The sequence below is a fragment of the Sapajus apella genome, unplaced genomic scaffold, assembly GCF_009761245.1.
Source record: "Sapajus apella isolate SASKATOON/1434 unplaced genomic scaffold, GSC_monkey_1.0 scaffold208, whole genome shotgun sequence".
NCBI classification, from domain to species: Eukaryota; Metazoa; Chordata; class Mammalia; order Primates; family Cebidae; genus Sapajus; species Sapajus apella.
The window spans coordinates 245,921-270,921 of record NW_022437148.1 but is presented as its reverse complement, the minus strand read 5'-3'; the positions used below and the strand labels follow the sequence as shown (position 1 = coordinate 270,921).

General features: G+C 46.9%; 1 protein-coding gene across 8 annotated transcripts in view; it reads left to right on the top strand.

Moving 5' to 3' along the window:
- The window catches only part of SPECC1 (sperm antigen with calponin homology and coiled-coil domains 1), a 331,903-nt gene that overhangs the window by 77,835 nt on the left and 229,067 nt on the right, over positions 1-25,001 (top strand). For all 8 annotated transcript variants that reach the window (XM_032270309.1, XM_032270308.1, XM_032270306.1 and 5 more), the window contains exon 2: positions 11,793-11,960. In XM_032270309.1, the coding sequence (XP_032126200.1) occupies positions 11,793-11,960 (168 nt within the window). The remainder of the gene's footprint in view (positions 1-11,792; positions 11,961-25,001) is intronic.

The following is a 25,001-nucleotide window of genomic DNA, read 5'->3' as shown; positions in this document are numbered from 1 at the left end:
CGGACAGGCCTGGAGGCTGGATGATAGAACTCAGCATCCCGGCAGCTGCAGGTCATTGGCTGTGCCTGCGGTCGAAGTGCAAGACGGCTGGCAGGAGTGGGCAGAGGGGAGCAGGGGCCTGAGCACTCGGTGTGCCTTATCCTGAAACAAAGAGGAGGTGGAGGTGGCTTCATGGCGTGGCTCTGGCTGTGCTCTTTGAGGGTCGGGGGAACTGTCTCTCTTCATTTTGAAAGTCAGATGTGTCTGTGCCATAAAGGACCCATCCACAGGGGGCCGTGGAAGTGCTGTTACATAACTGTTTCTGTCCCCCACGCTGGGAACAGATCACATAGCAGTTGCTGTACTTGCTGTTCCTTGTAGACTTACTCCTGTGCAGCGAACGTGTAATGACAAGGTAATCCCAGGAGGAGCCTGTAAAGTTATCCCCCCTATTTGTGGTTCCTGTGTATATTTAAAACACAATGCTAGAAGCGATTGATGCTGACGAAGGATAGAGCATATTCCAGGCACTGAATAAATTAACCCTGCAAAGCACAGCAGTTGCTTTCATTAGCCAGCTGGCACTACAGGAATATAGCTAACGCCTGTGGGCGAGAAAAGAAAATCTCAGGAATGCGAGAACAAAAAAGAAATCAGCTGCATTCAGTGATTTAACGTAATCTGGCAACAATAAAGAAATCCAGAACTCACAGTGCTCTGAGCAATGGCGGACTCCCACTGCATGTGCGAGGGGACGGACATTCCCTGTTCAGTGGAGGGTATATCCACCACGACTCTGGGTACCCAGGGTGGGATGCAGGCATGAGTTAGGGCCATGCAGAGATGATCCAGATTTTGTTCCTACATCCTCTGAAACTAGAGAAGCTCCAGCAAAGTTCTGTGTTCCCCTCCTTTCTTCCTGATGTCCCCAAGGAGTGAAGCAAATGATTAGGCCTAGCTATTGTGTGGCCTCTCCCTTCTCTACCTGGCCAGGCACTTTCTGGGATGGCTGCTGCCATGATGTCCATGGCACTGAAGGCCTCTGCTGCCTGCAGTCTCACTGCTGCCTCTGCCACCCTGACCACCACCTCCATGTTGCTCTGTGGCTGTGAGAGGCAATAGTGCCAAGTCTTCAGCACGCCCTAGAAGGTATGATGAATACGGTGGAGGCCTCAGAATTTCTTGGGGAGGTGGGTCTTTCCATGTTGCCTTGATGGCCCTGTTCCCACCTCCTCTCTCTGCCCCTAGGCTGAGTGTTATCGGGACAGACAGCCCAGACAGACAGACAGACAGGCAGACAGGCTGCCAGGGACACTCCCCAGCCAGTCTCATCACATGCCGAGGCCACAGCACTCAATGTGGTTGGGTCCAGTTGAGACCCTGCTGCTAATGACTTAAGACTTCTGTGCATTGAATTAAGCCACTTTCTCAGCTAGGGAACTAATGGATCACTCTCCAGCTTCTCTTGTTGGGTCCCATTTGCCATGCAGCCAGTGTGTGTCACCTGGGGGCATGTGGCACGTGTAGGCTGCCTCTCCTGAGTTTGCAGAGCCGTGCTGGCTCCTCCTTGCTTTTGTCTTCCTCTTGTCAGAAGGCCAGAGTGGCTGAAGTATAGTGAACCAAGGGAGGGGCAGTGGACGTGGTAGGGGGCAGACCTCTCCACGCATGGGTCGGGGCTCTCACTACAGAGTGTCCCTTTTTCACATCTGTGCTCAGCAGTGCTGGGAAAGAGGGTTTGTCCCCTTGCTCCCAGGTCCTCATAGTTCAAATGCACAGAGGCATGTTGGTAGAGCACACAGGAGTTTTGCTGGGTGGGTGGGGCAGCATGCCTGGCAGTTCTTGCATTGTTCCTAGAGGAAATAGAAGAGAATGAAAAAGAACTGGCCTGGGAAGCTGTGCCCCTGACATCACAGGGCTGTGCCCATCTCCCCACTTGGCTTAGGGGCCCCAGTTAGTAACAAAGAAGCAGAAAAGATTGGTTAAAAGATAAGGTACTCAGACTTGATACTTTAAATTATCAGAGTCTTAAGTCTGTGGTTACCATCAGTTCCCACTTTACAAAGCATCTACTAACATAAATTCATTTATTATGTTTCTGTGAAGATGCCTAGTTAAATCTGAAACCATAGAAATGTAAAGCATTGTTTAGTATTTCTGTGAAACTAGGGTGTAAACCAAAAATTTTTTTTTTAAAGTCATCCCTCAGGAATAAATTTAGGAACTGTTTCTCAAGCATGACTGTCAGTTAACAAGATTAAGTTTTATAACACTAACGTACACGAATCTTTTCAAGGTAGTAGTGCCGGAAGGCTCTATATTCATATCCGTGGGGCTCGCAGTCTTTTTTCAACTGCTTAGAGATATTTATAAGTCTTATGGGAGAGATACTGCCATTAGTTTCCAGTTCTCTTTTGTGCTTGCCCATTAATTCAACACCTATTTAGTGAGTGGCTCCTGCCTGCTGGGACTGTGCACCTTTGTAGGAGCTCCCTGGCTGATGGGGCAGGGGCAGGGAGACACCCATGTGCATGTCTTCAGTGAAAGCCAGAATCTAAATATTCATTAACAAATATTTGTTGAGCATCTACTATGTGCCAGGAACACCATGGTGAACAAGGGAGATAAGGCCCTGTTTTCATGGACCTTCCTTGGTGGTACAGGAAGGCAGATAACCCATGACAGATAATCAATGGCAGATAATCGATGGCAGCTGGAGTCGTCGTTTGCTGATAAAGGCTCTGAAGAAATAAACCAGGGGCTGTCTGGTGGGATGGGAGAGCTATTGCAGAGAGTGGAAGAAAGACGCCTCCTAGAGGAAGTACCTTGGAGCAGAGACTGACCGAGGAGAAAGGAGCCCACTGTGTGAGGATCTGGGGAACTTTCTGGGCAGAGGGAACAGCAGGGGCAGAGCTCTTCCTTGGGAACTAGACAGGCGTGCTCAGGGAGTTAGGAGCGGCCCGGGTGAAGCATAGTGAGCAGGGGAGAGTGATCAGAGCCAGGCCAGGAGGTGGGCAGGGCCAGGCTGCCTGGGAGCTTGGGACCGGGACAAAGACCTTGGGCTTTCATTCATAATGCAGTGAGAGGCCACTGGGGGTTCCGTGTAGGGATTAGATGTGATCTGATTTTTGTGTATGTGTCTTAATTTTTTAAACTTTAATTTTAGTGAAAAAAGTCACATAACAAGAAATTTACCATCTTAACCACTTTTAAGTGGACAGTTCATGATTGTGTTTTGAAAAGACTCCCATGGCTACTGAATGGGGATTAACCAGTGGACAAGAAGGGACAGGAACAGAGGCTAAGAGCCATTGAGGGGAGGCTACAGCGCCTGGGTGAGAGGCGGGACTGGCTCGAATGGTGGGCAGTGGTCATGGACCTATGAGTTTCAGAAGAGACACAATTTTCTGGAGGTTTAGAGGTAGGAGTATCAAAAAGATTTTGCAAGAAAGTCTTGATTGGCATGAGCCTGAAAGGAGGGGATAGAACATTCATACAGGGAGGTCCTCAGATCTGTGAACACCCCAAGATGAGAACCGCAAGGTTCGTGGGAAGCTCAGAGAAGAGTCCTGCTTGGCTACGCTCAGGGTAAGGGGTCCGCATGGCTCAGCTGAGCTCAGGCAGGCTGTCATTTAATTTGGTGGATGCTGTTGTCTGAATGTTGATGTACTCCCCACAATTTATCTGTTGGAACCTAAAACCCCATGTGATAGGATTAAGAGGTGGGGCCTTTGGGAAATAGGCCATGAGGGCTTCCCCCTCATGAATGGGGTTGTGCTTGTGTAAAAGAGGCTTGAGGAGCTCCCTTGTGCCTTCTGCCATGTGAGGTGCAGCAAGAAGGCACCATCTGTGCTGCAGAGTGAGCCCTCACCAGACACTGAATCTGCTGGTGCCTTGCCTTGGAGTTTCCGGCCCCCAGAACTATAAGCAATAAAGTTATCTTGTTTATAAATTACCCAGTCTACGGTTTTTTTGTTGTAGGAGGCCAGATAGACTAAGGCAGTGTGTAAGGGGAGCAGTAGGCCAGGACTAGGCACACAGCCTGAAGTGGGATTGCTGAGGTCCCGTTGGGGGAGTTAGCAAAGTCCTTGACATTTCCCTGTTGCTGAACTATAAAATGGGGATGATAGCAGCTACCTCACAGGGTAGCCAGAAACATGAAAGGACATGTAGGAAAATGCTGAACATGGTGCAGGGCTCTTAGTTGATGTTGCTAAATGTTAGCATAAAAATACAGTAAAATGGGCTGAGTGCATTGGCTCATGCCAGTAATCCAAGCACTTTGGGAGACTGAGGCAGGAGGATCACTTGAGCCCATGAGTTTGAGACCAGCCTAGGCAACATGGTGAGATTTTGGCTGTACAAAAAATAAAAATAGCCAGGCATGGTGATGCACCTGTTGTCCCAGCTACTTGGGACGCTGAGGCAGGAGGATCCCTTGAGCCCAGGAGGTCGAGGCTGTAGTGAATTGTGATCATGCCACAGCACTCCAGCTTGGGCAATAGAGTAAGACCCCATCTCTGAAAAAATAAATGAGTAAATAAGATAAAATGCAGAATTTTGAGCAGGAAATGACTAACCCTAGGTGAGTTTTCAGAAATCTGTCTTGACTATGTGGAATGGATGAGCCCAGGAGTGACTTAATGCCAGTCTGTGCTGGAGAAAAGGCAGGGCTCCTACAGGAAATGTTGCAGGCATCTAATCTGCCGGGCTGGACAGCTGTGAATTTGAGAAATGGGAGCCCTGGAGAGGAGTCCAAGATGACTTTGAGGTTTTGAGTCTGGGAAAGCAAGAGAAAGGCTGTGCTGATGACAGAAATAAGGAAGTCAGGGCCGAAGCTGGTTATTCAGGGTCTGTTCTGTGCCCCAGCTGAGGCAGGTGTATACAGGCAGATGCCAGGAGGCTGCCCCTGGGAAGGGCTTAACAACAAGGAGAGGCCTACTGATGAGACCCCCTCAGACTGGGGGAAGATTTTCTGGAGGGAAGAGACTTGAGCACACTTTGGAAGGTGGTGGTGAAGTTAGCCAGGCCATGGGAGCTGGGTGGCGTCCTGGGCTCCCTGTTTGCCACCCGCATCTCTCTGCTTCTTCCTCCAGCTCTGTGCCTGCAGACACTGCCCATGCCCTGATGCCTTCCCTGAGCCTGTGGGCGGCACCGGCTGTCAGGCTGGAGGGAGGGAGAGGATGTGTATGAGGCTTTCCCTAGCCCTGGGGTGCTGCACTTTCCCTTTTGCTTCTCCCTTTTGTTACAAGCCCTGCCCATATCCTTGTAAACACTTCCTTTCTCAGCTTGCCTCAGTTTCCCAGCTGGCGTCCCAGGCAGAGGTAGTTGCATGTGCAAAGGCCCGGAGCCAGGACTTGATAAATATGCCTCAAGATACTGCAGCCTAGATAGATGTGAAAGTGTCTGGTTCCCTCCCATACTGTAGTTTTTATTCTGTTTACTTTGCAATAGACCCTTTTACACTATTTCAAAAAAAAAAAGTGGGGGGCTCTTAAAGTATTTTATTTCAATCTCCTTTGCCTACTGCCTTGGCTCATTCACTTTTAATTCTTTGATGTGAAGCCATGTTATAGGTAAGGGAATAACTACTTATTAGTGGTCATTTAGTTCTTTGGGATGCTGATTGCTTGAGGCAGCTTTGGAGACAGAAGGACACCACAGACCAATGATTGTGAGCTCTTGGTCTCAATATAGCCTCCAGATTACAGCCTCTCTCTTGTGTCTGCATTTCATCTTTGAGACCTGCCTCAGCCTCTGTTTCTTATTCCAGATTACACCCTATTCCTTATGGGTCTCTGCCTTCTGGCAGCAGTCCGTCATTTCTTATTCCACTGTCAAAGTTTGTTTTCGGATTTGAGGTGGTGTGGTTGGTGATCTATAAATGTTCTTTTCCATTTAGTTTTTGTTTTTTGTCACTTCTCCTTTTCTTTCAGTGACTTCTGCTGATGGGATCAATGAATTTTAGTTTGAAGTTTTTCTTCTGATGCTGTATGGAAATCTGTTCTTTTCCTTGTTCACCGGGAAGGAATCTGAGGCTATTGGGATGACTTTTCATCTCGAGACCATGGGAGATAATCAGCTTCGAAGCATTTCCTGTGGCCATTTGCTGAGGTCTGGGAGTCCTTCAGCTGTGCCCCAAACAGATTTTCAGTGCTAATATTCCCACGGTAGGTGGGAGGCTCACCAGATACATCACGTACCGGTTGGTCTAGGAGCCAGCATCCGAGGACTCTCATCCTTCCTCTGCAATTCTCTCTACCATGGCACTGCTGACATTGTAGGCCAGATGCTTCCTTGTTGGGGGGGCTCCCCTTTGGATAACAGATGTCTAGAAGCATCTCTGGCCTCTGTCCAGTAGCACCCCAAGTTGTGACACCATAAATGCCTCTGCACATTGCTACATGCCCCCTGGGCCTGGAACTACTACCGTAGAAGATGTCGGGAGCAAATTTGACCCACGTTCCAAAAAGCTGCAGCTCAGTGTTTTCAACGTGTGGTTCACTTACGTTCTATTTCCTGCTGAGTCCCCTGGCGATTGAGCTATGTGCACATTCTTATTTTGTTGGTTCTCAGACTTGAATGCTTTGGGCTTCCGCTTCCCAGTGCTTATTGTGCTTGTAGCCGAGCCCTGAATGCCCTCTCCCACTCCCAGGGACTCGTCATTATTTTCTGATCGTCCAGAATGGTTCTGTTTCTTGCCTTAAAAGGATAATGAAGCTGAGGCCGGAGATAACCCCTCCAACGCAAGCTCTGAAGGCAGCAATTTAGTGGCAGAACAGCGTGTTTTCAGGGAGAGGGAGACACGTGTGGACTCTGACTTTCCCTGGTGCCCAGCACCTAATTGTATTCCTTAAATACCGGTTCCCTCTCTTCTCCTTTTCTCCCTCCCTCCCTCCTTTCTTTCCTACTTTACACTGTGAAGCTTATAAGTTTAAGTCTTACACTATTCTGGAGAGGGGAGAAACTTGGTAAGAAAATAAAGTGTTTGAAAAATTTAAAGGAAACACCCCTGGAGTGACATCCCCCGCCCCACCATAGGAGTAGGGGTCCTAGATTTACCTGTCATTCCTTGATCGATATGATCCTTTGTGGTGTTTATGAAGATTGTAGGAAATCATGAGATTAATAACAGATGCCTTTTTTTCACTATCTTGTACTTGGCTGGAGCCTGTTTATTTTATGTGACTAATTCACATTCATAAGAAAATTATTACTCAGCCAGCATTCCCACCTGTGTTTGTCTTTCAGCAGCTGGGATTTGTTAAGGCCTGGGCAATTCTAATGGCTGTAAAGTGTCTGCCCTGCATGTGTGTTTCCCTTGCTTCTTTCCCTCTTTCACATTTCCAAATGAAAATAGGCTTTTCTGTGTAGAAGAAGAGTGTGTTCCTCGGATCTGGTATGTCTGTCTGCGTCCTGCCCTGAACACACATTTACTTGACCCATCACTGTGTGCTGCTGAGTCCGAAGGCAGAGCTGTGCTCCAATGAACACCATCAACAGTTTTTGTCGGGAGGGTGGTTCATCATTGTCGACAGCCTTCTGTGTACCTGGCACCCATGGACCTGTTCTCCTTTCGTCTTCACAGTTTTGTGAAGTTGGCACTGAGAATTCCATCTTATTGGATGAAGATACAGAGAATCATGTTCAAAAAGCATGGCTAAGTTCACAGGGTCAACAGTGGAGGTGAATTTGGTCCAGGTGCATTTGATCTACAGCCCTGGTGCTCTCCCAGGGGAGCAAAGATTATCCGGAGACGCCATCTGTCCCCAGTGTTTAGGCGTGTAGGTTTTGGAACCAATTTAAACTGGGTTTGAATCTTGGCTCCATGATAAATTCTGAGATTTGGGCAAGTTGCTTAACGTCCCTTGGGGAAATGAAGTTTCCCTACCTGTGAAATGGAGATGTCTTAGTCTGTTCAGGCTGCTCTAAGAGAATACCATAAACTGGGTGGCTTATAAACAACAGAAATGTATAGCTCACAGTTCTGGAGGCTGCGTAGTCCAAGATCAAGGCGCCACTAGATTTGCTGTCTGGCGAGGGCCTGCTGTCTGGTTCATAGATGGAGTCCTCTTGCAGTGCCCTCACTTGGTGGAAGGCGCAAACAGGCTCCCTCAGGCACTAATTGCGTTGATGAGCGCTCTGCCTCCCAGATGCCCTACCTCCTAATACCACATTGGGGATTAGGTTCCAACATGCACATTCTGGGAGAACATTCAGTCTATAGCGGGAGGTGACTCTTACTTCTCAGGGTCACTGAGCCATTCACGTAGAGCATTTAGCAGTGCCTTGCCAGGCTCAGAGTGAAATAGGATAGCTGCTGTCAGATCATGATAGCATTTATGTAAATGAACTGGCTTCCTAGGTCAGAAAGCCAGGCCAAGGGGCTGGGATCAGGAGGTTACTAGAAGTGGTGGGAAGTGGATGGGAGGAAGCCTGAAGAAGCTAGGAGTGGGCCTAGGGGTGTACCTGCTTCCCTTCCAGTAGGAGTCCTTCCTGCAAGTGGACGGAGGGGAGCATATTGTGTATTTTTATTTATTTATTTATTTTTGGAGATGGAGCCTCTCTCTGTTGCCCAGGCTGGAGTGCAGTGGCTCAATCTCGGCTCACTACAACCCCTGCCTCCTGGGTTCAAGCAATTCTAATGCCTCAGCTCCCGGAGTAGCTGGGACTACAGGTGTGCACCACCACATTCAGCAATTTTTTGTATTTTTAGTAAAGACAGGGGCTCACCATGTTGCCCAGGCTGGTCTTGTACTCCTGAGCTCAGGCAATCCACCTGCCTTGGCCTCCCAAAGTGGTGGGATTACAGGCGTGAGCCACTACTCCTGGCCTATATCGCGTATTTTAAATTCAAGAGGAAGATGGGATTTGAGGAGCAGAGCATGGCTGATGGGGGGGTACAAAATGGAAGGCCTAGTCCAGGAAAACAATGATGGGACTGGAGCCGAAGATGCTCAGGAAAGGGAGTGTGGGCAGCAGGAGGGGACCAGATGAGGAGCGATTTCTGTGTGCAGTCATGTGAGCAGAGTTGGGTTGAATTCAGAGAGTCCACGCGAATAGGGAAAGAGGCCTGATGCAACAAATGTGAGGCCGGAGAGCGCTGCCTCAGAGCGGGCCACCCACCAACCCTGGAAAGGCAGCTGCACGGTCACCAGGGGCGCTGTCCACAGGATTGACGCATTTGTTGTCAGAGATTAAGAGGAGTATAGATCTTTGAATTTTGACTGAGATGGCTTTTCCTTCTTTTCTTTAACCAAGGACTTAGACTCCTGAAATGTCGGGAAAAAGGTTGACAGGGAAAACATCCACCCTCCTCCTGCTGCTTGTCATCTCTGTATTTTTCTCTTTTGTGGTGGGGGGTGGGCAGTAAATAAAGGCATTTCATTTTAGGCGTAACCTGGGCAGATTTTGGAAAATGTAGACAGATTGCAAAATCATCCTATGTTTTCATCAGTTATCCCTGTAATAGTCAGTCCTTTTATTTTTTATTTAGAGACAGGGTCTCACTCTGTCACCCAGGCTGGAGTGAAATGGCACAGTGGCAGCTCAGTGTAGCCTCGACCTCCTGGGCTCAAGCCATCTTCCCAGCTCAGCCTACCAAGTAGCTGGGACAACATGTGTGCACAACTATGCCTGGCTAATTTTTGTATTTTTTTTGTAGAGACAGAGCCTTGCTATGTTGCCCAGCCTGGTCTCAAGCTCCTGGACTCAAGTGATCCTCCCAGTTTGGCCTCCCAAAATATTGGAATTACAGGCATGAGCCACTGTGCCTGGCCTGTAATAGTTATTTCTAAGTAATTCTAATTGTAACATGAAAGGATGCCGGGGCTGGGCGTGGTGGCTCACGCATGTAATCCCAGCACTTTGGGAGCCTAAGGCAGGCAGATCACGAGGTCAGGAGTTCAAGACCAGCCTGGCCCACATGGTGAAACCCCATCTCTACTAAAAAAAAATACAAAAATAGCCAAGCATGGTGGTGTGTGCCTGTAATCCCAGCTACTCGGGAGGTTGAGGCAGGAGAATCGCTTGAACCCAGCAGGCATAGGTTGCAGTGAGCCAAGATTGTGCCATTGCACTCCAGCCTGGGTGACAGAGTGAGACTCCATCTTAAAAAAAAAAAAAAAAAAAAGTGCCTTGATTAAACAGATGTTTTATTAAGTCATCTCCATGAGTCAGATTGACAGGTTTCTGGTTGATTCTGCAATAATTGATAAAATTCATCAATAATTCTCTTCAAGAGTCATTCTGTCTCTGTTCATTCATTTTATATTGGAAGGGGGTCCTTATGAAATTAGTTACTGTATGGGTCTCAACCTAGGCATTCTTTCATTGTTGCTGTGGAAACCAGCAATAAAAATCATGGGCTGAGGAAGAAAAATAATTGGTGCTGAACATCTCTGTAAAATAGATGAGAATTAAGTTGCTGTTTGTAATCTAGAATTTTTAAAAATCATAATACCTGGAAAAAAGCTGAGACTCGTAAGGTTCTGAACTAATTATATAACTGAATCATTAATAGTTTTTATTGGAAACACCGTGGAAAACAAATTGCCTAGCCTTTAAAGGAGGGTTTCCACCGGTAGCAACATTGACAGAGCCACTGCCATCAGTGCTGCAGCGTGAGCTCAGTCAGTTGCATGCTGGACACATGCCACCAGCTGGCCACTGTTTCAATAGGGATGGGAACCGGAGGGCCTTGCAGAGAGACATTGTCAGGTGAAACCAGGTCGAAGGCTGAGCAGGAGGCTGCCAGTGGTTTTTCTCATGGTTGGCTAATGGGCCGTGAGGGGAGAGGCAGCCAGGGAGGCCAGCACTGGCTGCCATCCCAGGGGGGCAGTTACTGAGATGCCCCCCTACCCCGTGCCCTGTGAGAGTGGCCCCTGAAAGTGGTTGTCACATGTGGGTGTTTTGTAAAGTGCATTTCTCATGTTCTTTGAAAGGATGGAACGTCATGGGTTTGGTGCCCCGTGTCACACCCTTGGCTGTTAGAGTCCATGGGACAGGCAGAGTCAGGGTTGGGGCTGGAAGAGAACCAAGAGGGCATTTAATCCAGCCCTGTTATGTTATTGACGGAAGAAACAGAGGCTCTGAGAGGGTGAGGGATGGGCTGGGCCGCTCCTCACTCAGGAATCACAGCACTGGTCCCTGCTGGCCAGGCTTGGGCTGCCTTCCACGTCTCTGCAGATTTCCCCCTGATGTCTTCAGCTGCATCCTGCTAGTTTGAACAATTTTCCTTTCATAAAACATTGTAGTTAGGCAGTCACTCTGCCCTACAGTGTCGGATCTTACCAATTAAAATATGCTTCATTAATTTTTATATGATACCCATTTTTATCCCAAAGAAGAAAAACATCATTTTGTGCTTCTGTGAAATCTTTCAAGTAATTCATTTATGTTTATTTAAAAAATAAGTAAATTGTTCCTTTGTCAACCCTAAAGCCTCAAAGCTTATGGGCATTTTATGTGTTGACTCTGGACGACCTGTTTTATCTGGGTGTGAGATACAGATACACAGTGTATGGGTATTAGGTAGAATGCTGTGTCAGGTGTCCCTGACCAAGAAGAAACTATCATTTTGCTGAAAAGGGATGTCAGTAATGTTGTGGATATGTTTCAGTAGTTTGGTAAAAGCTGTTGTGGAGTTGTAAAAGTTAGCCTAGTATAAAGGTCCCATCTTAGGAATATTCTGTTTTCAGCCAAATCATAGGTGCTCCTGCTCTATGATAGTCCATGGCGATGTGGTATAGGGGGTAAAGTGTGATGATGCAGGTTCAAGTGATGGAGACATGTTTTTCTTTTCTGCTCTTCTGCAGGACAGACCTACGAAGACAAACATGCGGAGTGCAGCCAAGCCCTGGAGCCCAGCCATCAGAGCAGGGGGCCATGGCCCAGACCGGGTGCGGCCCTTGCCTGCGGCCTCTTCTGGAATGAAGAGTTCTAAGTCTTCAACTTCACTGGCTTTTGAATCTCGACTCAGCAGGGTATGGACCAATATACACAGGGCTGGGCACGGCGCTTAGATACCCTGTGTTGGGAGGATTGAAGAGGGCAGGAGGCAAACCAGTGGCCTCTCAAGGCAGGGAAGGAGGCCCCCAAGGAGGGGCGCAGGAGGACCACCATGCCTGGACATGAAGGAATGGAGCTAGTGGGTGAGGGTGGGGGTGCTGTGGGGTCCAGAAAGGAGGTCTACAAACTGTTTAACACAGTAATTAAGGTCCTCTGCCCTGGGTTGCATGGACATTCCCGGCAGTTTCACCCCGAGCACCGCTCTGGATAGGGTCGAGGTCATGCATGATCTCTGTAGCCACCTGCAATCCGGTTGTAGTTCTTCAAGCCCCTCTTGCTGGACCCGGCAGCGGCATGGACGCTGTTGATTACACCCTCCATCAGGGAGTGAGTTCTCCTCTGGTTTTCTCCTCCCACCATCCCTTTGGTCTCTATGGTTGGGTGGGCCAAGATCACCTTCCTAGACTAATCTCTTTTCTAGCTGCATTTATTTATCTACGTGAGAAGCTCATACGTAGCTGCCCTAAGACGAATTCATAGACAGTAGCATCTACCTCACGCAATACTTTAAAAAAATCAACATGATCTTCTAACTCAAAAGGGAAGTATTAAACAGCATGCATTTCCACCTGCAATGCCTGAGCGTAGCTGTGCTAAAAGCCTTGCGGTGCTCCTTAAAGCACCATGGGCCTGACAGCCACATGCAGATGGATTAGAGATGCAGCTGATTACAGTTGTCCTGTTGATGACTCAACTACAGTGAAGGCTGCGCAGAAGAAGAGACGGGATTATTTTGAAATAGACACTCTCGGCGAAGTTCTGATCCAAACATGGTGTGGGCTCCCCTTGTTTTATGTATTCTTGGAAAGTTTAGGTACCTTGGATCTTGGGCAAGGGGCACATTGTTTTTATGAGTTGAATGGAGGGAGGCTGTAGGCTCAGATAATAATTAAAGGTGTTGCTCCTGTGTCAGTACCTGTGGAATCTGTGCAAAGTCTGTGGGTTGTGGAGCAGTTCTATGTGCAAGATTGCCGTGAGCATTTTAGGACATCTGAATTTCCCATCCTCCTACTCATTAAATACTAGTAACACATCCAGTCATGGTGACAGCCAAAAATGTGCCCTCAGATTTTCAACACAACCCCTGAGGGACAGCACTGCCCCCATGGAGAACCACTGTCCCAGGTGACAGGGTCCATTCTCATGGATTTTAACACTCTAAGTGGATAATGTCCAAATTTGCATCTCCAGCTGGGATCCCTCTAACTGACCTTGTGCCATTGCCCTTGGATGTCCGAAATCCCCCTCTAATGTAACATGTCCAAAACTGAATCTCAGTGCGTGCCTTTCCATCTATCTCACACCCCAGCCAAACCTGCTCCCCGAGAATCTTCCCATTTGTGTAAACAGCAGCTCCATTCTTTCGGTTGCCCAGGCCAGAGCCAGTGGCATCACCCTCGAACGCTCCTTTTCTCATGTCCTGGAGGCCATCAGTGAAACTGCATCACTTCTACCCTAAAAATGTGTATTACACTGGCTGAGCGCGGTGGCTCATGCCTGTAATCCCAGCACTTTGGGAGGCCAAGGTGGGCGGATCACCTGAGGTTGGAAGTTTGAGACCAGCCTGACCAACATGGAGAAACCCCATCTCTACGAAAAATATAAAATTAGCCAGATGTGGTGATGCATGCCTGTAAACCCAGCTACTCAGGAGGCTGAGGCAGGAGAATTGCTTGAACCCTGGATGTGGAGGTTGCAGTGAGCCAAGATCGCACCATTGCACTCTAGCCTGGGTGACAAGAGCGAAACTCCATCTCAAAACAAAACAAAAAAATATGTGTTAACTCCAACCAATTCCCACTGCCTCCCTTGTGACCAGTCGGGTCATGCTGCCACCCTTCTGTGTCCTGGTTCTGGTCCTTGAAACGCCTGAGTCATGTCACTTCTCTGCTTAAACCCTCTAGTGGCTCTCCCTGTTCACTCAGAGTGAAAAGCAAAGTCCTTGAAATGGCCAGTGATGCCCTCAAGGCCCAACACTATCCCCTCCCTCTCAGATGTGGCCTCACTCCTCTGTGCCTTGGCTCCTGGAGCTCCAGCCACATGGTCTGCCAGTGTCTGGTGACAGCTGTCTCTCAGATATACCAGGCGCACTCCTGTGGCAGTGTGTTTGCGTTTGCTGCTCCCTCTGCCTGGAAGGCACCTGATACCTCTATGGGAAGTGCCCTTGACCTCCATCCTCCTCCTCCTCCTGCCTTGTTTTTCCTCTCCGCTCTTGATGCCATTGTACACACCTGCTTATTTAGGATCTGTCTTCTCACTGGTGGAAAGTAAGCCCCCTTGGGGCAGGGACTGTATACTTTCTTTTTTGTCCTCAGCTCTGTCCCTGGTGCTTAGAAGAGCACCTGCTACCTGGTAGGCACTCAGTATTTATTGAATGATGAGCACACCTGTTTTCTGGCGGTCTGATGGAACAGGAGGAGCTTGGGGGCGTGGGGCCAGCCTGAGTTGGAATCCTGGCTCAGCCACTTTTCTGCTGTGAAGCTGCCTGCAAGCTGTGTAGCTGCTCTGAGCTTGTGCTTCCTTGTCTTTGAGATGAAGGTAACACCTTTGCCACAGCAGTAAATGTAGGTAAAGCATCCTATGTATAATTTTATTATTCTATTATCCTGGGTTCAACCATCATTTCCATTATTTTTGTTTTTATTATCTTCAACCCAATAGCACATTTTAAACTTAGAGTTTTATGTTTATTATTATTTTTTCTATATCCAATAAGCAACATACAAATTTAGACTTTTAAATGAATGTATACATTCCACAATAACAGACCATTAGAGCTTGTGGAATATGGAAATATTTTTAAAAGCAGTGTTTAAAATAAGGCCTTGGCCAGGCAGGGTGGCTCACACCTATAATCCCAGCACTTTGGGAAGCTGAGGTGGGTGGATCACCTGAGGTCAGAAGTCCAAGACCAGCTTACATGGTGAAACCCTGTCGCTACTTAAAAAAAAAAAAAAAAAAAATTAGCCTTACCTGGGCATGGTGTCATATGCCTATAGTCCTAGCTACTTGGGAGGCTGAGACAGGAGAATTGCTTGAACCTGGGAGGCAGAGGTTGCAGTGAGCCGAGATCACACCACTGCACTCCAGCCTGGGTGACACAGTGAGACTCTATCTCAATAAAATCAAATAAAATAAGGCCTGAAGCGTAGGAGTGTTTCTAAAGACAATGAATGAGATGCTGGCCACTTCTGCCATCAATAGGTTCATGTTTTGGAAACTTGTTCCACAGGGGAAATATCAGGGAAAAGCAAATATAGTCATTCCTTGGTATCCTTGAAGGATTGGTTCCAGGACCCACTGTGGATACCAAAATCCATGGATGCTCAAGTCCCTGCTATAAAGGGTGTTTGCGTATAGCCTACACGCATCCTGCTGAATACTTTGTCATCTCTAGATTGCCGATAATACCTCATACAATGTAACTGCCATATACATAGTTGTTACATCATTTAAAATTTTTTACTGTTGCATTGTTAATTTTTTAAATTAATTTTTTTTTTTTTTTTTTGAGACGGAGTTTCACTCTTGTTACCCAGACTGGAGTGCAATGGCGCGATCTCGGCTCACCGCAACCTCCGCCTCCCGGGTTCAGGCAATTCTCCTGCCCCAGCCTCCTGAGTCGCTGGGATTACAGGCACACGCCACCATGCCCAGCTAATTTTTTGTATTTTTAGTAGAGACGGGGTTTCACCATGTTGACCAGGATGGTCTCGATCTCTTGACCTCGTGATCCACCCGCCTCGGCCTCCCACAGTGCTGGGATTACAGGCTTGAGCCACCGCGCCCGGCCAATTAATTTTTTAAATAACTTTTCTGCACTTGGTACTGTGCACCTGTTAGGGGCCTTCTGCTCTCCTTCCTGATTCCTGTCCTCTCCAGGCCTGATTCTGTGAAGGAGAATGATAGGGCTTGAGGGAAGGAGCAGCAGAGGGAAATGAACCCCACCTGACCCTTTCCAGCCCTTGTTCTGTTCCTCTGATTTGACCTTCTTCTTTCCACCTATGGTATGGGAAGAAGAAAAAGAGTATAAAAGAATTTGGAGAACAGAAGAGAAAAAGGGGAAATGGTGGTGGACAAAAAAGCAAGTAATCCCACCCCTCCCCCAATATTTTAGTATGAGAATTTGTAAGCACACAGGGAGGTTCTGCAGTAGTACAAGGGATCCTACAGCAGACACCATGGACCACCACCTAGATTCTACAGTCGGCATCTCGCTATTTCTGCTTTACAGAATGGATAGACAGGGTTTCACGGGTCAAAACGGGAAAACTGAGACAAATCCACCCAAAGCAGAACTAAATGCCTGACTTTCTTTTTTTAATTTTAATTTTAATTTTTATAAAATTTTACTTTAAGTCCTGGAATACATGTGCAGAACGTACAGGTTTGTTACCTAGGTATACAAGTGCCATGGTGGTTTCCTGCATCTATCAAACGGTCATCTAGGCTTGAAGCCCCGCATGCATTAGCTATTTGTCCTAATGTTCTCCCTCCCCTTGCCCTCAACCCACCAACAGACTTGGGTGTGTGATATTCCCCTCCCTGTGTCTATGTGTTCTTATTGTTCAACTCCCACTTATGAATGAGAACATGTGGTTGGTTTTCTATTCCTGTGTTAGTTTGCTGGGAATGATGGCTTCCAGCTTCATCCATGCCCCTACAAAGGACATAAAGGCATCTTTTTTTATGGCTGCATAGTATTTCATGGTATATATGTGCCACATTTTCTTTATCCAGTCTATCGTTGATGGGCATTTCTGTTGGTTCTAAGTTTTTGCTATTGTAAATCATGCTGCAGTAAACATACATGTGCATGTGTCTTTATAATAGAATGATTTATATTCCTTTGGGCATATACCCAGTAATGGAATTGCTGGGTCAAATGGTATTTCTGGTTCTAGGTCCTTGAGGAATTGCCACGCTGTCTTCCACAATGGTGGAACTAATTTACACTCCCATAGGAACACAGTGTAAAAGTGTTCCTGTTTCTCCACAGCCTCACCAGCACTGTTGTTGTTCTTTTTTTTAAAGGGATGATCACCATTCTATCTGGCGTGAGATGGCATCTCATTGTGGTTTGATTTGCATTTCTCTAATGACCAGTGGTGATGAGCATTTTTTCATATGTTTTGTTGGCTGCATAAATGTTTTCTTTTGAGAAATGTATAAATACCTGAGTTTCAATATTGGCCTGAACTGAAGGAGCAGTGAAAGAAAGGATGGGAGATGGGGGGCACGGGAGCTCAGGGAGGACACAGACACTCCTATAAATCCTCCTTATGGTGTCCGAGCACAGCCCGGAATGAAGAGTACCTGCAGCGCTCCGGTTGACGAAGGCTGCCCATCCTGGCCATTTGTGAGGCCCAGGTCTATTAGTCAGGGCGTCCTTGGTTGTGATGACGAAATGTTTGCTTGAGCTTGCTTCAGCAGAAAAGGAATGTGCTGAGCAGATCCTCAGGCTCCCATGTCGCTATGAGTGGGACACGGGTGCATTTTAACAAACCCATCCCATGACTTTGACGTCTGCTTCAATTTGAGAAGCGCTGTCCAATCGTAACATGTTACCCACAGCTAACGACCAGATTATGTTATGTCTGATGATTTTAGAGCTATGGATTCTTTTCAGCATCTTTGTGGAATTGAGAGGAATTTCTTAGTTACTTTCATCTGTGAGGTAGTTAAACTTTTTCCTTTTATACGCTTTCTTATACAGGTGGTTGTCAGTTTAAATATCAGTGAAACTGTTAGTGAAGATACTTACTAGACAGCAAAGCAACGCTGAAGCGCACACTTCGTAGGATCTTCTGGAGCAGCCAGAAATCTCAAGTGGCGCCGTGGCCAGGAAACAAAACCAAAAAATGCAGTAGTGAATAGAGAAAGGGCGAGAATTAGTAACTGACACTGGTAGCTTTCCCTTTGATGTTGCATCCAAAAACCAGTGACAGAGTAAGAGTAGCTTCCTTCAGCGGTTTGTTTTGAAGGACACGTGGGATCAGATTTTTGTCTTTATGTCCTACCCCCCGGAAACTTTCTAAGCTACCAGTCCTTTCCAATGGAATTCCTTGCGGAAGGTGCAGGGGAGAGGAAGTGCGCCCTTTGAAAGCTTTGCCGCTGCCCAAACTCCAGGCCAAATGGGAAGGAGGTGGCACAGCATGGCCTGCAGCACATCACACTTACCCTGCTGCCTGGGAAGGAGAAAACCACATTTACGCACAGTGCAGAGTCAAATCCCACAGTCTAAGAGGAGACAGAGTCAGCTGGGTGTGGCCGGCTCACAAAATGCAACACAACAGCTGAGTAAAATGTATATTATCCCTAGCTGTGCCTGGTGCATCAGAGGCAGGCACACTGTACATTTTTACTGGATATTGTTCTTGGATGAAGTGACCAGAAGAAGAGCTTGAGGTTCAGGGAGGTTAATGACTTGCTTGATATTCTGTTGTACCCCCTGGAACCCCACTGCATTGCATTCATCTTTTCCTAAAAACACTCCCCTCCTTCCTCCTCCTCCTCACTTAATTTGAATTTAGTTTTTATAGGATAACAATAGTAAAAGCAATAATGATGATTTTCATTTGTTATTGTTATAGCTGGTGTCTGTTGAATGTATACGGTGTCAGACACTGTTATCCTAAGCATGTTACATGGCTAACTTGTTTAATTCTCAGAGCAACTCTCTGCAGAGGTTACCATGATTATACTTACTTTTTAGGTGAAGAAACCAAGGCACAGAGAGGTGACATGATTTGCCCAAGGTCACACAGCTAAGCACTGGCAGAGCCAGGATTCACACCCAGGTGGTCTGTATTTTGAACCCTTGGCCACTAAACTGTGCTGCCATGTGACATGGCTTTTGTCCCGACTCCTGTGACATAGGATGGGAGCCTCCTGGCTCCTGTTGGTCTTCAGCCTGATGGTGCTGTGGAAAACACCCACCCCTCCAGAATGCCTCATCGCCCTCTCTGCCTGAGAAAAACCGAACCATGGCCTCTGCGGTAAGGTCTTTGGATTCCCCCAGCCCCTCCTGAGCTTTCTGCACATTCGTTTCTCTGCAGCTTAATGCTGTCCTCGCGGTGTTCTGCGTGGTTGTATGGGAGGCTCCTCTGTAGGTGGTTAACCCCAAGTGGCAGGGCTTCCTGATTCACTTTGACATTCAAGCCGTATACAAAGTGTACGGATCTACTAAGCGGACGTGGGCTAAAGATGTACGTCCAGCTTCTAGTGGGTTTTTGGTAAAGCTTAGCTGAATGATAGTGTCCAGGATGGAAGGGACAGGAATGGAGAAGCCACAGGCCCGACAGAAGCAGCCCTGGCACCATGAAAAGAAGGGTGGGAAGTTTCTGGAGCCGTTTCTTCTGCCAGTCTTCCCCTCCCTCTCCCACATACATGTGGAGGGCCGCTGCAGGCTCCCTAGGAGCACGGCATCCCAGGAGGAGTGCTCCCCCACCCCCAGGTCCTCCGCATCGCCGGCCCACTTCCTCCTGGCACTGAAATCTGGACTTTTATCTCACTGCAGGATTCACTGAAAGGCTGATGGATGGCTGGAATCCCCTTCAGCCTTTACAGCTCACATACTAGGTGGCCCCATATTCCAAGGGCTCTTCGGCCGTGGGTGAGATGGCTGGAGGAGAAGGGGAGAGCAGAAGGGGGGTGAGGAAGGGAGCCCCACCCTCTGCTCAGGGCCCACTTGTTCACATTCTTTTCCATGTAAAATGTTGCTTCAGCCAGGCCCTAGGTTATGAGTAGTGACATTTCCATGTTTGCGGAATGAATTTAAATCTGTTTTAGGATCAGTAGTCAAAAATCAGTGTGTTTGAAGTGGAGATTACAATCAGTTAGTTAGTACAATATTTGGCAATTACCACAGGGCCCTTAATGGTGCAGTTTTTCTGATGAAGGAGGGTGAAGAAGCAGGCACTACGTGTCCTAAACAGAAGGGGTGATGAGTACAGTCAGTGCAGGATCATGAAGGCGTCAGCACATTCCTTCTTCAACTAATCAGCCCAGAGAGCATGGGGAATTTTTGTATTCTCTGCTATCTGTGCTCTGAGTACATGTGCACAATATGGAGTGACACTGATCAATAAATTCTTTAAGCCTAATAAGCATACATATGCAGTCTTATAGCAATGAAGACATACACAGGGAGAAGGATCTTAGGTGATTCAAATTCTTCTCTTTTGTGGGCGAGCACAGCGGCTCATACTTGTAATCCCAGCACTTTGGGAGGCCAAGGCGGGTGGCTCACCTGGGGTCAGGAGTTCGAGACCAGTCTGGCCAACATGGAGAAACTCCGCCTCTACTAAAAATACAAAAACTAGCTAGGTGTGGTGTCATGTGCCTGTAATCCCAGCTCCTCAGAAGGCTGAGGCAGGAGAATTTCTCAAATCCAGGAGGCAGAGGTTGCAGTGAGCCAAGATCGTGCCACTGCACTCCAGCCTGGGTGACAAAGTGAGACTCTGTCTCAAAAAAAAAAAGCTTATCTTTTGGAGGTGTAGAAATTGAGCCTCTAGATCATACTTTCCCTGGGCCCTATGGCTCACAAATTGCCTGATTCCTAATGGAGCATAATACTTCATGGCCTCCTTCCAAAGTTTTATTTGTAAATCTAAAAATCTAAAGATGCTTCTGTTGCTACCAGCCTGGAGAACCACCGTGGAGGGGCACTAGGAAAACAGCTGCAATGACAAGGATGAAGATGATGATGAGAGCTGCCAACATTTATATTCTTAATCAAATGCTTTAAATTCTTAACTAAGGGCACAATCCTAAAAGTATACCAATTGCTCTCTCTCTCTCTCTCTCTCTCTTTTTTTTGGATTGCAGTGATGTGATCATGGCTCACTGCAGCCTCAAACTCAAGCAACCCTTCTCTGCCTCCTGAGTAGTGGGGACAACAGGCACGCACCACCACATCCCACTAATTTTTTTAAAAGGTTATTTGTAGAAATGGAGTCTTATTGTGTTCCTCAGGCTGGTCTTGAACTCCTGACCTAAGTGATTCTCTTGCTTGGCCTCAAAATGTTTTCTCCATTTTAGAATTGAGGAACCGCAGCATCGGTCCCCGGGTCACACAGGTAGGAAGAAGTAGTGCCGCTCCCTTCACCGCTCCCTGGGCTGCCTCCTGCCTGTGTGATTGCTGGGAACCTCCTATGTAGAGATCCCAGACGACAAGCCCTCTTTCGCATCTCCCACTCACTCCCCACCCTTGAAAACGAAAACAAACCCTGAGATACAGCACTTACTGACTGCCAACTCCGCACCAGAAGCCCTCCAGCCCTGAGCCTGGTGCTGCAGCTACCTGTGTGTTCCCCCAGCTACCTGTGTGTTCCCCCGTCACTGCTACTGCTTCACCCCTGTTCTTATCATTACTGGCACCACCTCTGTTGCCTTGTCAGGTCCTTTTGTAGTGCCCCAAAGGTAAAACTCCCACGGCTGTCCTGTGTTGCCTCCAGCTGTCATCTCACCAAGACCTTGAGTCCCAGGAACCAACCCCTTGCGGAAGGGGGCAGGGCAAGCTCTACCTATGCTGCTCTGGGGTGGTGGCGGCTGGGGGTGGAGGCTGTGGTGGGATCTCCAAGGGGATTTCACTTCTGTTCCCAGTAGGAGTGCTCTCATCTGTTGGATTTCCCGGTTTATTCTAGGTTGCAGAGGAGTCCTTCCTCTCTTGGCCTCTGCTGTAGAGTTTGATAATTCAGTACTTTGAGTCAGACTTGCAGATTTTAATGTCAGAGAACCAGATAGGGGAAAAGCAGAACCTAACCTGTATGGCTTGCATTACTGCGTTAAGAATTCCCTTAACCACCGCGATTTCCCTTTTTCATTTGTGATGTCATCTAGGGAGTTTTGAAAGTTTCAAACCAGAATTGATTTTCCTTTGGGGACCAGGGAGGCACCCAAGTGTGCTTCTTGGAAGGGTGAGTAATAGTTTTTCTCTCTTGAGAAAAAGCTGCCAACATTATAGGCTATGGTCATTTAATATTAAACATATATTATACAGGTGACCTGATGGATGGTTTGAGAGGCTGGAGAGCTTTAGTGAAGGGATGCTTTTTACCCTGAGATGAGAAGTAGAAAGATCATTACAGAGGTCCTCTAAGAAGGACAGCAGTGTAATTTCTGTGTCAACCTAAGTATCATGTTCGGTCCATGATATGGTTTGCTATGTCCCTACCCAAATTTCATCCTGAATTGTAGCTCCCATAATTCTCACGTGTCGTGGGAGGGATCTGGTGGGAGGTAATTGAATCATGCTGTTCTTGTGATAGTGAATAAATCTCAGAGGTCTGATGGTTTTATAAAGGGGAGTTCTTACCTGCCAGGAGCAAAGAAAGATGTGACTTTGCTCCTCCTTTGCCTTCCACCATGATTGTGAGGCCCCTCTAGCCATGTGGAACTGTGATTCAACTAAACCTTTTTCCTTTATAAATTACCAAGCCTTGGGTATGTCTTTATTAGCAGCATGAGAACAGATTAATACAGTCCAGTTGCTAAAGTAGGGGACTGTGCTGTTTTTCAGAAAATGTGATCACAGGCTGGGTGTGGTGGCTCATGCCTGTAATCCTAGCACTTTGGGAGGCCGAGGCAGGTGAATCACCTGAGATCGGGAGTTCGAGACCAGCCAGGGCAACATGGTGAAACCCTGTCTCTACTAAAATTACAAAAATTAGCTGGGCGTGATGGCAGGCACCTGTAATCCCAGCTACTTGGGAGGCTGAGGCATGAGAATCGCTTGAACCCGGGAAGCAGAGGTTGCAGTGAGATCGTGCCATGGCACTCCAGCCTAGATGACAGAGTGAGACTGTGTCTCAAAAAAAAAAAAAAAGAAAAGAAACTGTGATCATGCTGATATCTAATAAATGGAGTTGCACATAAATCATCCTTTTAATGTGAATTATTTGTTTTTAAAGTTAATAATTTGTTTTAAAATCTTGACCAAGATCACCTGGCTAATATTAAGACATCTACCATCAGGCTGGGAGTGATGGCTCACACCTATAATACCAGCATTTTAGGAGACTAAGGTGGGAGATTTGCTTAAGGCCAGGAGTTCAAGACCAGCCTGGGCAACATAGTGAAATCCCATCAATTTTTTTTTTTTTTTTTTTTTTTTGCGATGGAGTCTCGCTGTCTCCCAGGCTACAGTGCAGTGACACAATCTCGGCTCACTGCAGCCTCTGCCTCCCAGGTTCAAGTGATTCTCCTGCCTCAGCCTCCTGAGTAGCTGGGATTACAGGCATGTGCCACCATGTCTAGCTAATTTTTGTGTTTTTCCTAGAAATGGGGTTTCGCCATGTTGACCAGGCTCATCTCGAACTCCTGACTTCAGGTGATCTGCCCGTCTCAGCCTCCCAAAGAGCTAGGATTACAGGTGTGAGCCACTGCGCCCAGCCATGAGATCCCATCTCTACAAAAAAAATTTTTTAATTAGCCAGGCATTGTGTTGTACACTGTAGTCTTAGCTACTTGGGAGGCTGATTTGGGAAGATCCCTTGAGCCCAGGAGTTCAAGGCTGCAATGAGCCTTGATTGAGCTACTGCACTCCTGCCTGGGTAACAGAGCAAGACCCTGTCTCCAAAAAAAAAAAGAAAATTCTACCATCATCTCTCTTATTCAAAGGCAATGGCAAGTTACTGTTTAATGAGCAGACTTTATTTGTGATGGTAAAATTCTGGATATGGATGGTAGCCATGGTTGTACAACACGGTGAATGTATTTAATGCCACTGAATTGAGCACTGAAAATGGTGAATTTTATATTATGCTTATTTTAGCACAGTAAAGTTTTAAAACTTATTTTAAAAAAAGAAAAAAAAAACAGAAGGCTGGTATTTGCAGGAGTAGAACTAGGACTTTCCACAAATTGCAAAATTCCTTCACCCCAATTTTTTTCTGTTTTAATGAAGCCTATTTACAATAGAGTCCATAAAGTACACTAATCTTAATCTTAGCTATGAAGCTCACTGCATGTTTCCATTTGTTTATACTTGTGTAATCACCACCCTGCTAGGATGTCGAACGTTCCAGCACCCCAGAACGTTTCTTTTCAGTTGTAACTCCCCGAGAGGTAACCACTATTCTGACTTATATTACCATCATTTGATTGTGTAGTTATTAAAGTTAATACAAGTGGAATCAGGCAGTATATACTCTTTTATACTCTTTTGTGTCTGCTTCTTTCACTTAGCCTAATACCTGGGATAGACATCCATTTATTAGTGTATCCGTAATTTGTTTTTTTCTTATTTGCTGTGTAGTTCCCATTGCATTTACCCTTTCTCTTGAAGGTCATTTGGATTGTCCCAGTTTGGAGCTGCTATAAAAATGGTGCTATGAACATTCTTTTGAGGGACCTGTGTACTCACTTCTCTTGGGTGTGGATCTAGGAATGGGATTGCTGAATCCTAGGGGACTGCTGTGCTCACTTAGGAGTCTCCTACTTTGACTTAGTGCCTTTCAGCAAATGTTTGCCCTACCCCTTTCATGACAGGGAAGAAAGTGAAGCTCGAACAGAAGGTGTTGCTTTCGTCTGTCTTCCAGCATTAGCATTAGTAGCTACTGCCAGTTTCCAAAGCAATTGTGCCAGTTTACACTTCCACCCACAGGGCACGAGCATTCTAGCTGCTCCACAGCCCCACCAACACTTAGTATTGGTGTTTTTTCACTTTTAAGCTATGGTGGGGTGAGGGTATTTATATCCTGAAATTTAAATGATGCAAAGGTGGAAACTTTAAAAAATTGTGCAAATATTTAAACTTCTTTTTTTTTTTTTTTAAGATGGGGTTTCACCATGATGGCCAGGCTGGTCTTGAACTCTTGACCTCAGGTGATCCACCCACCGTGGCCTCCCAAAGTGCTAGGATTACAGGTGTGAGCCACCACACCTGGCCACAAATATTTAAACTTCTAACTCTCAGTAAATGACCAGTGGAGTAGGATGGAGCAGGACTTCCC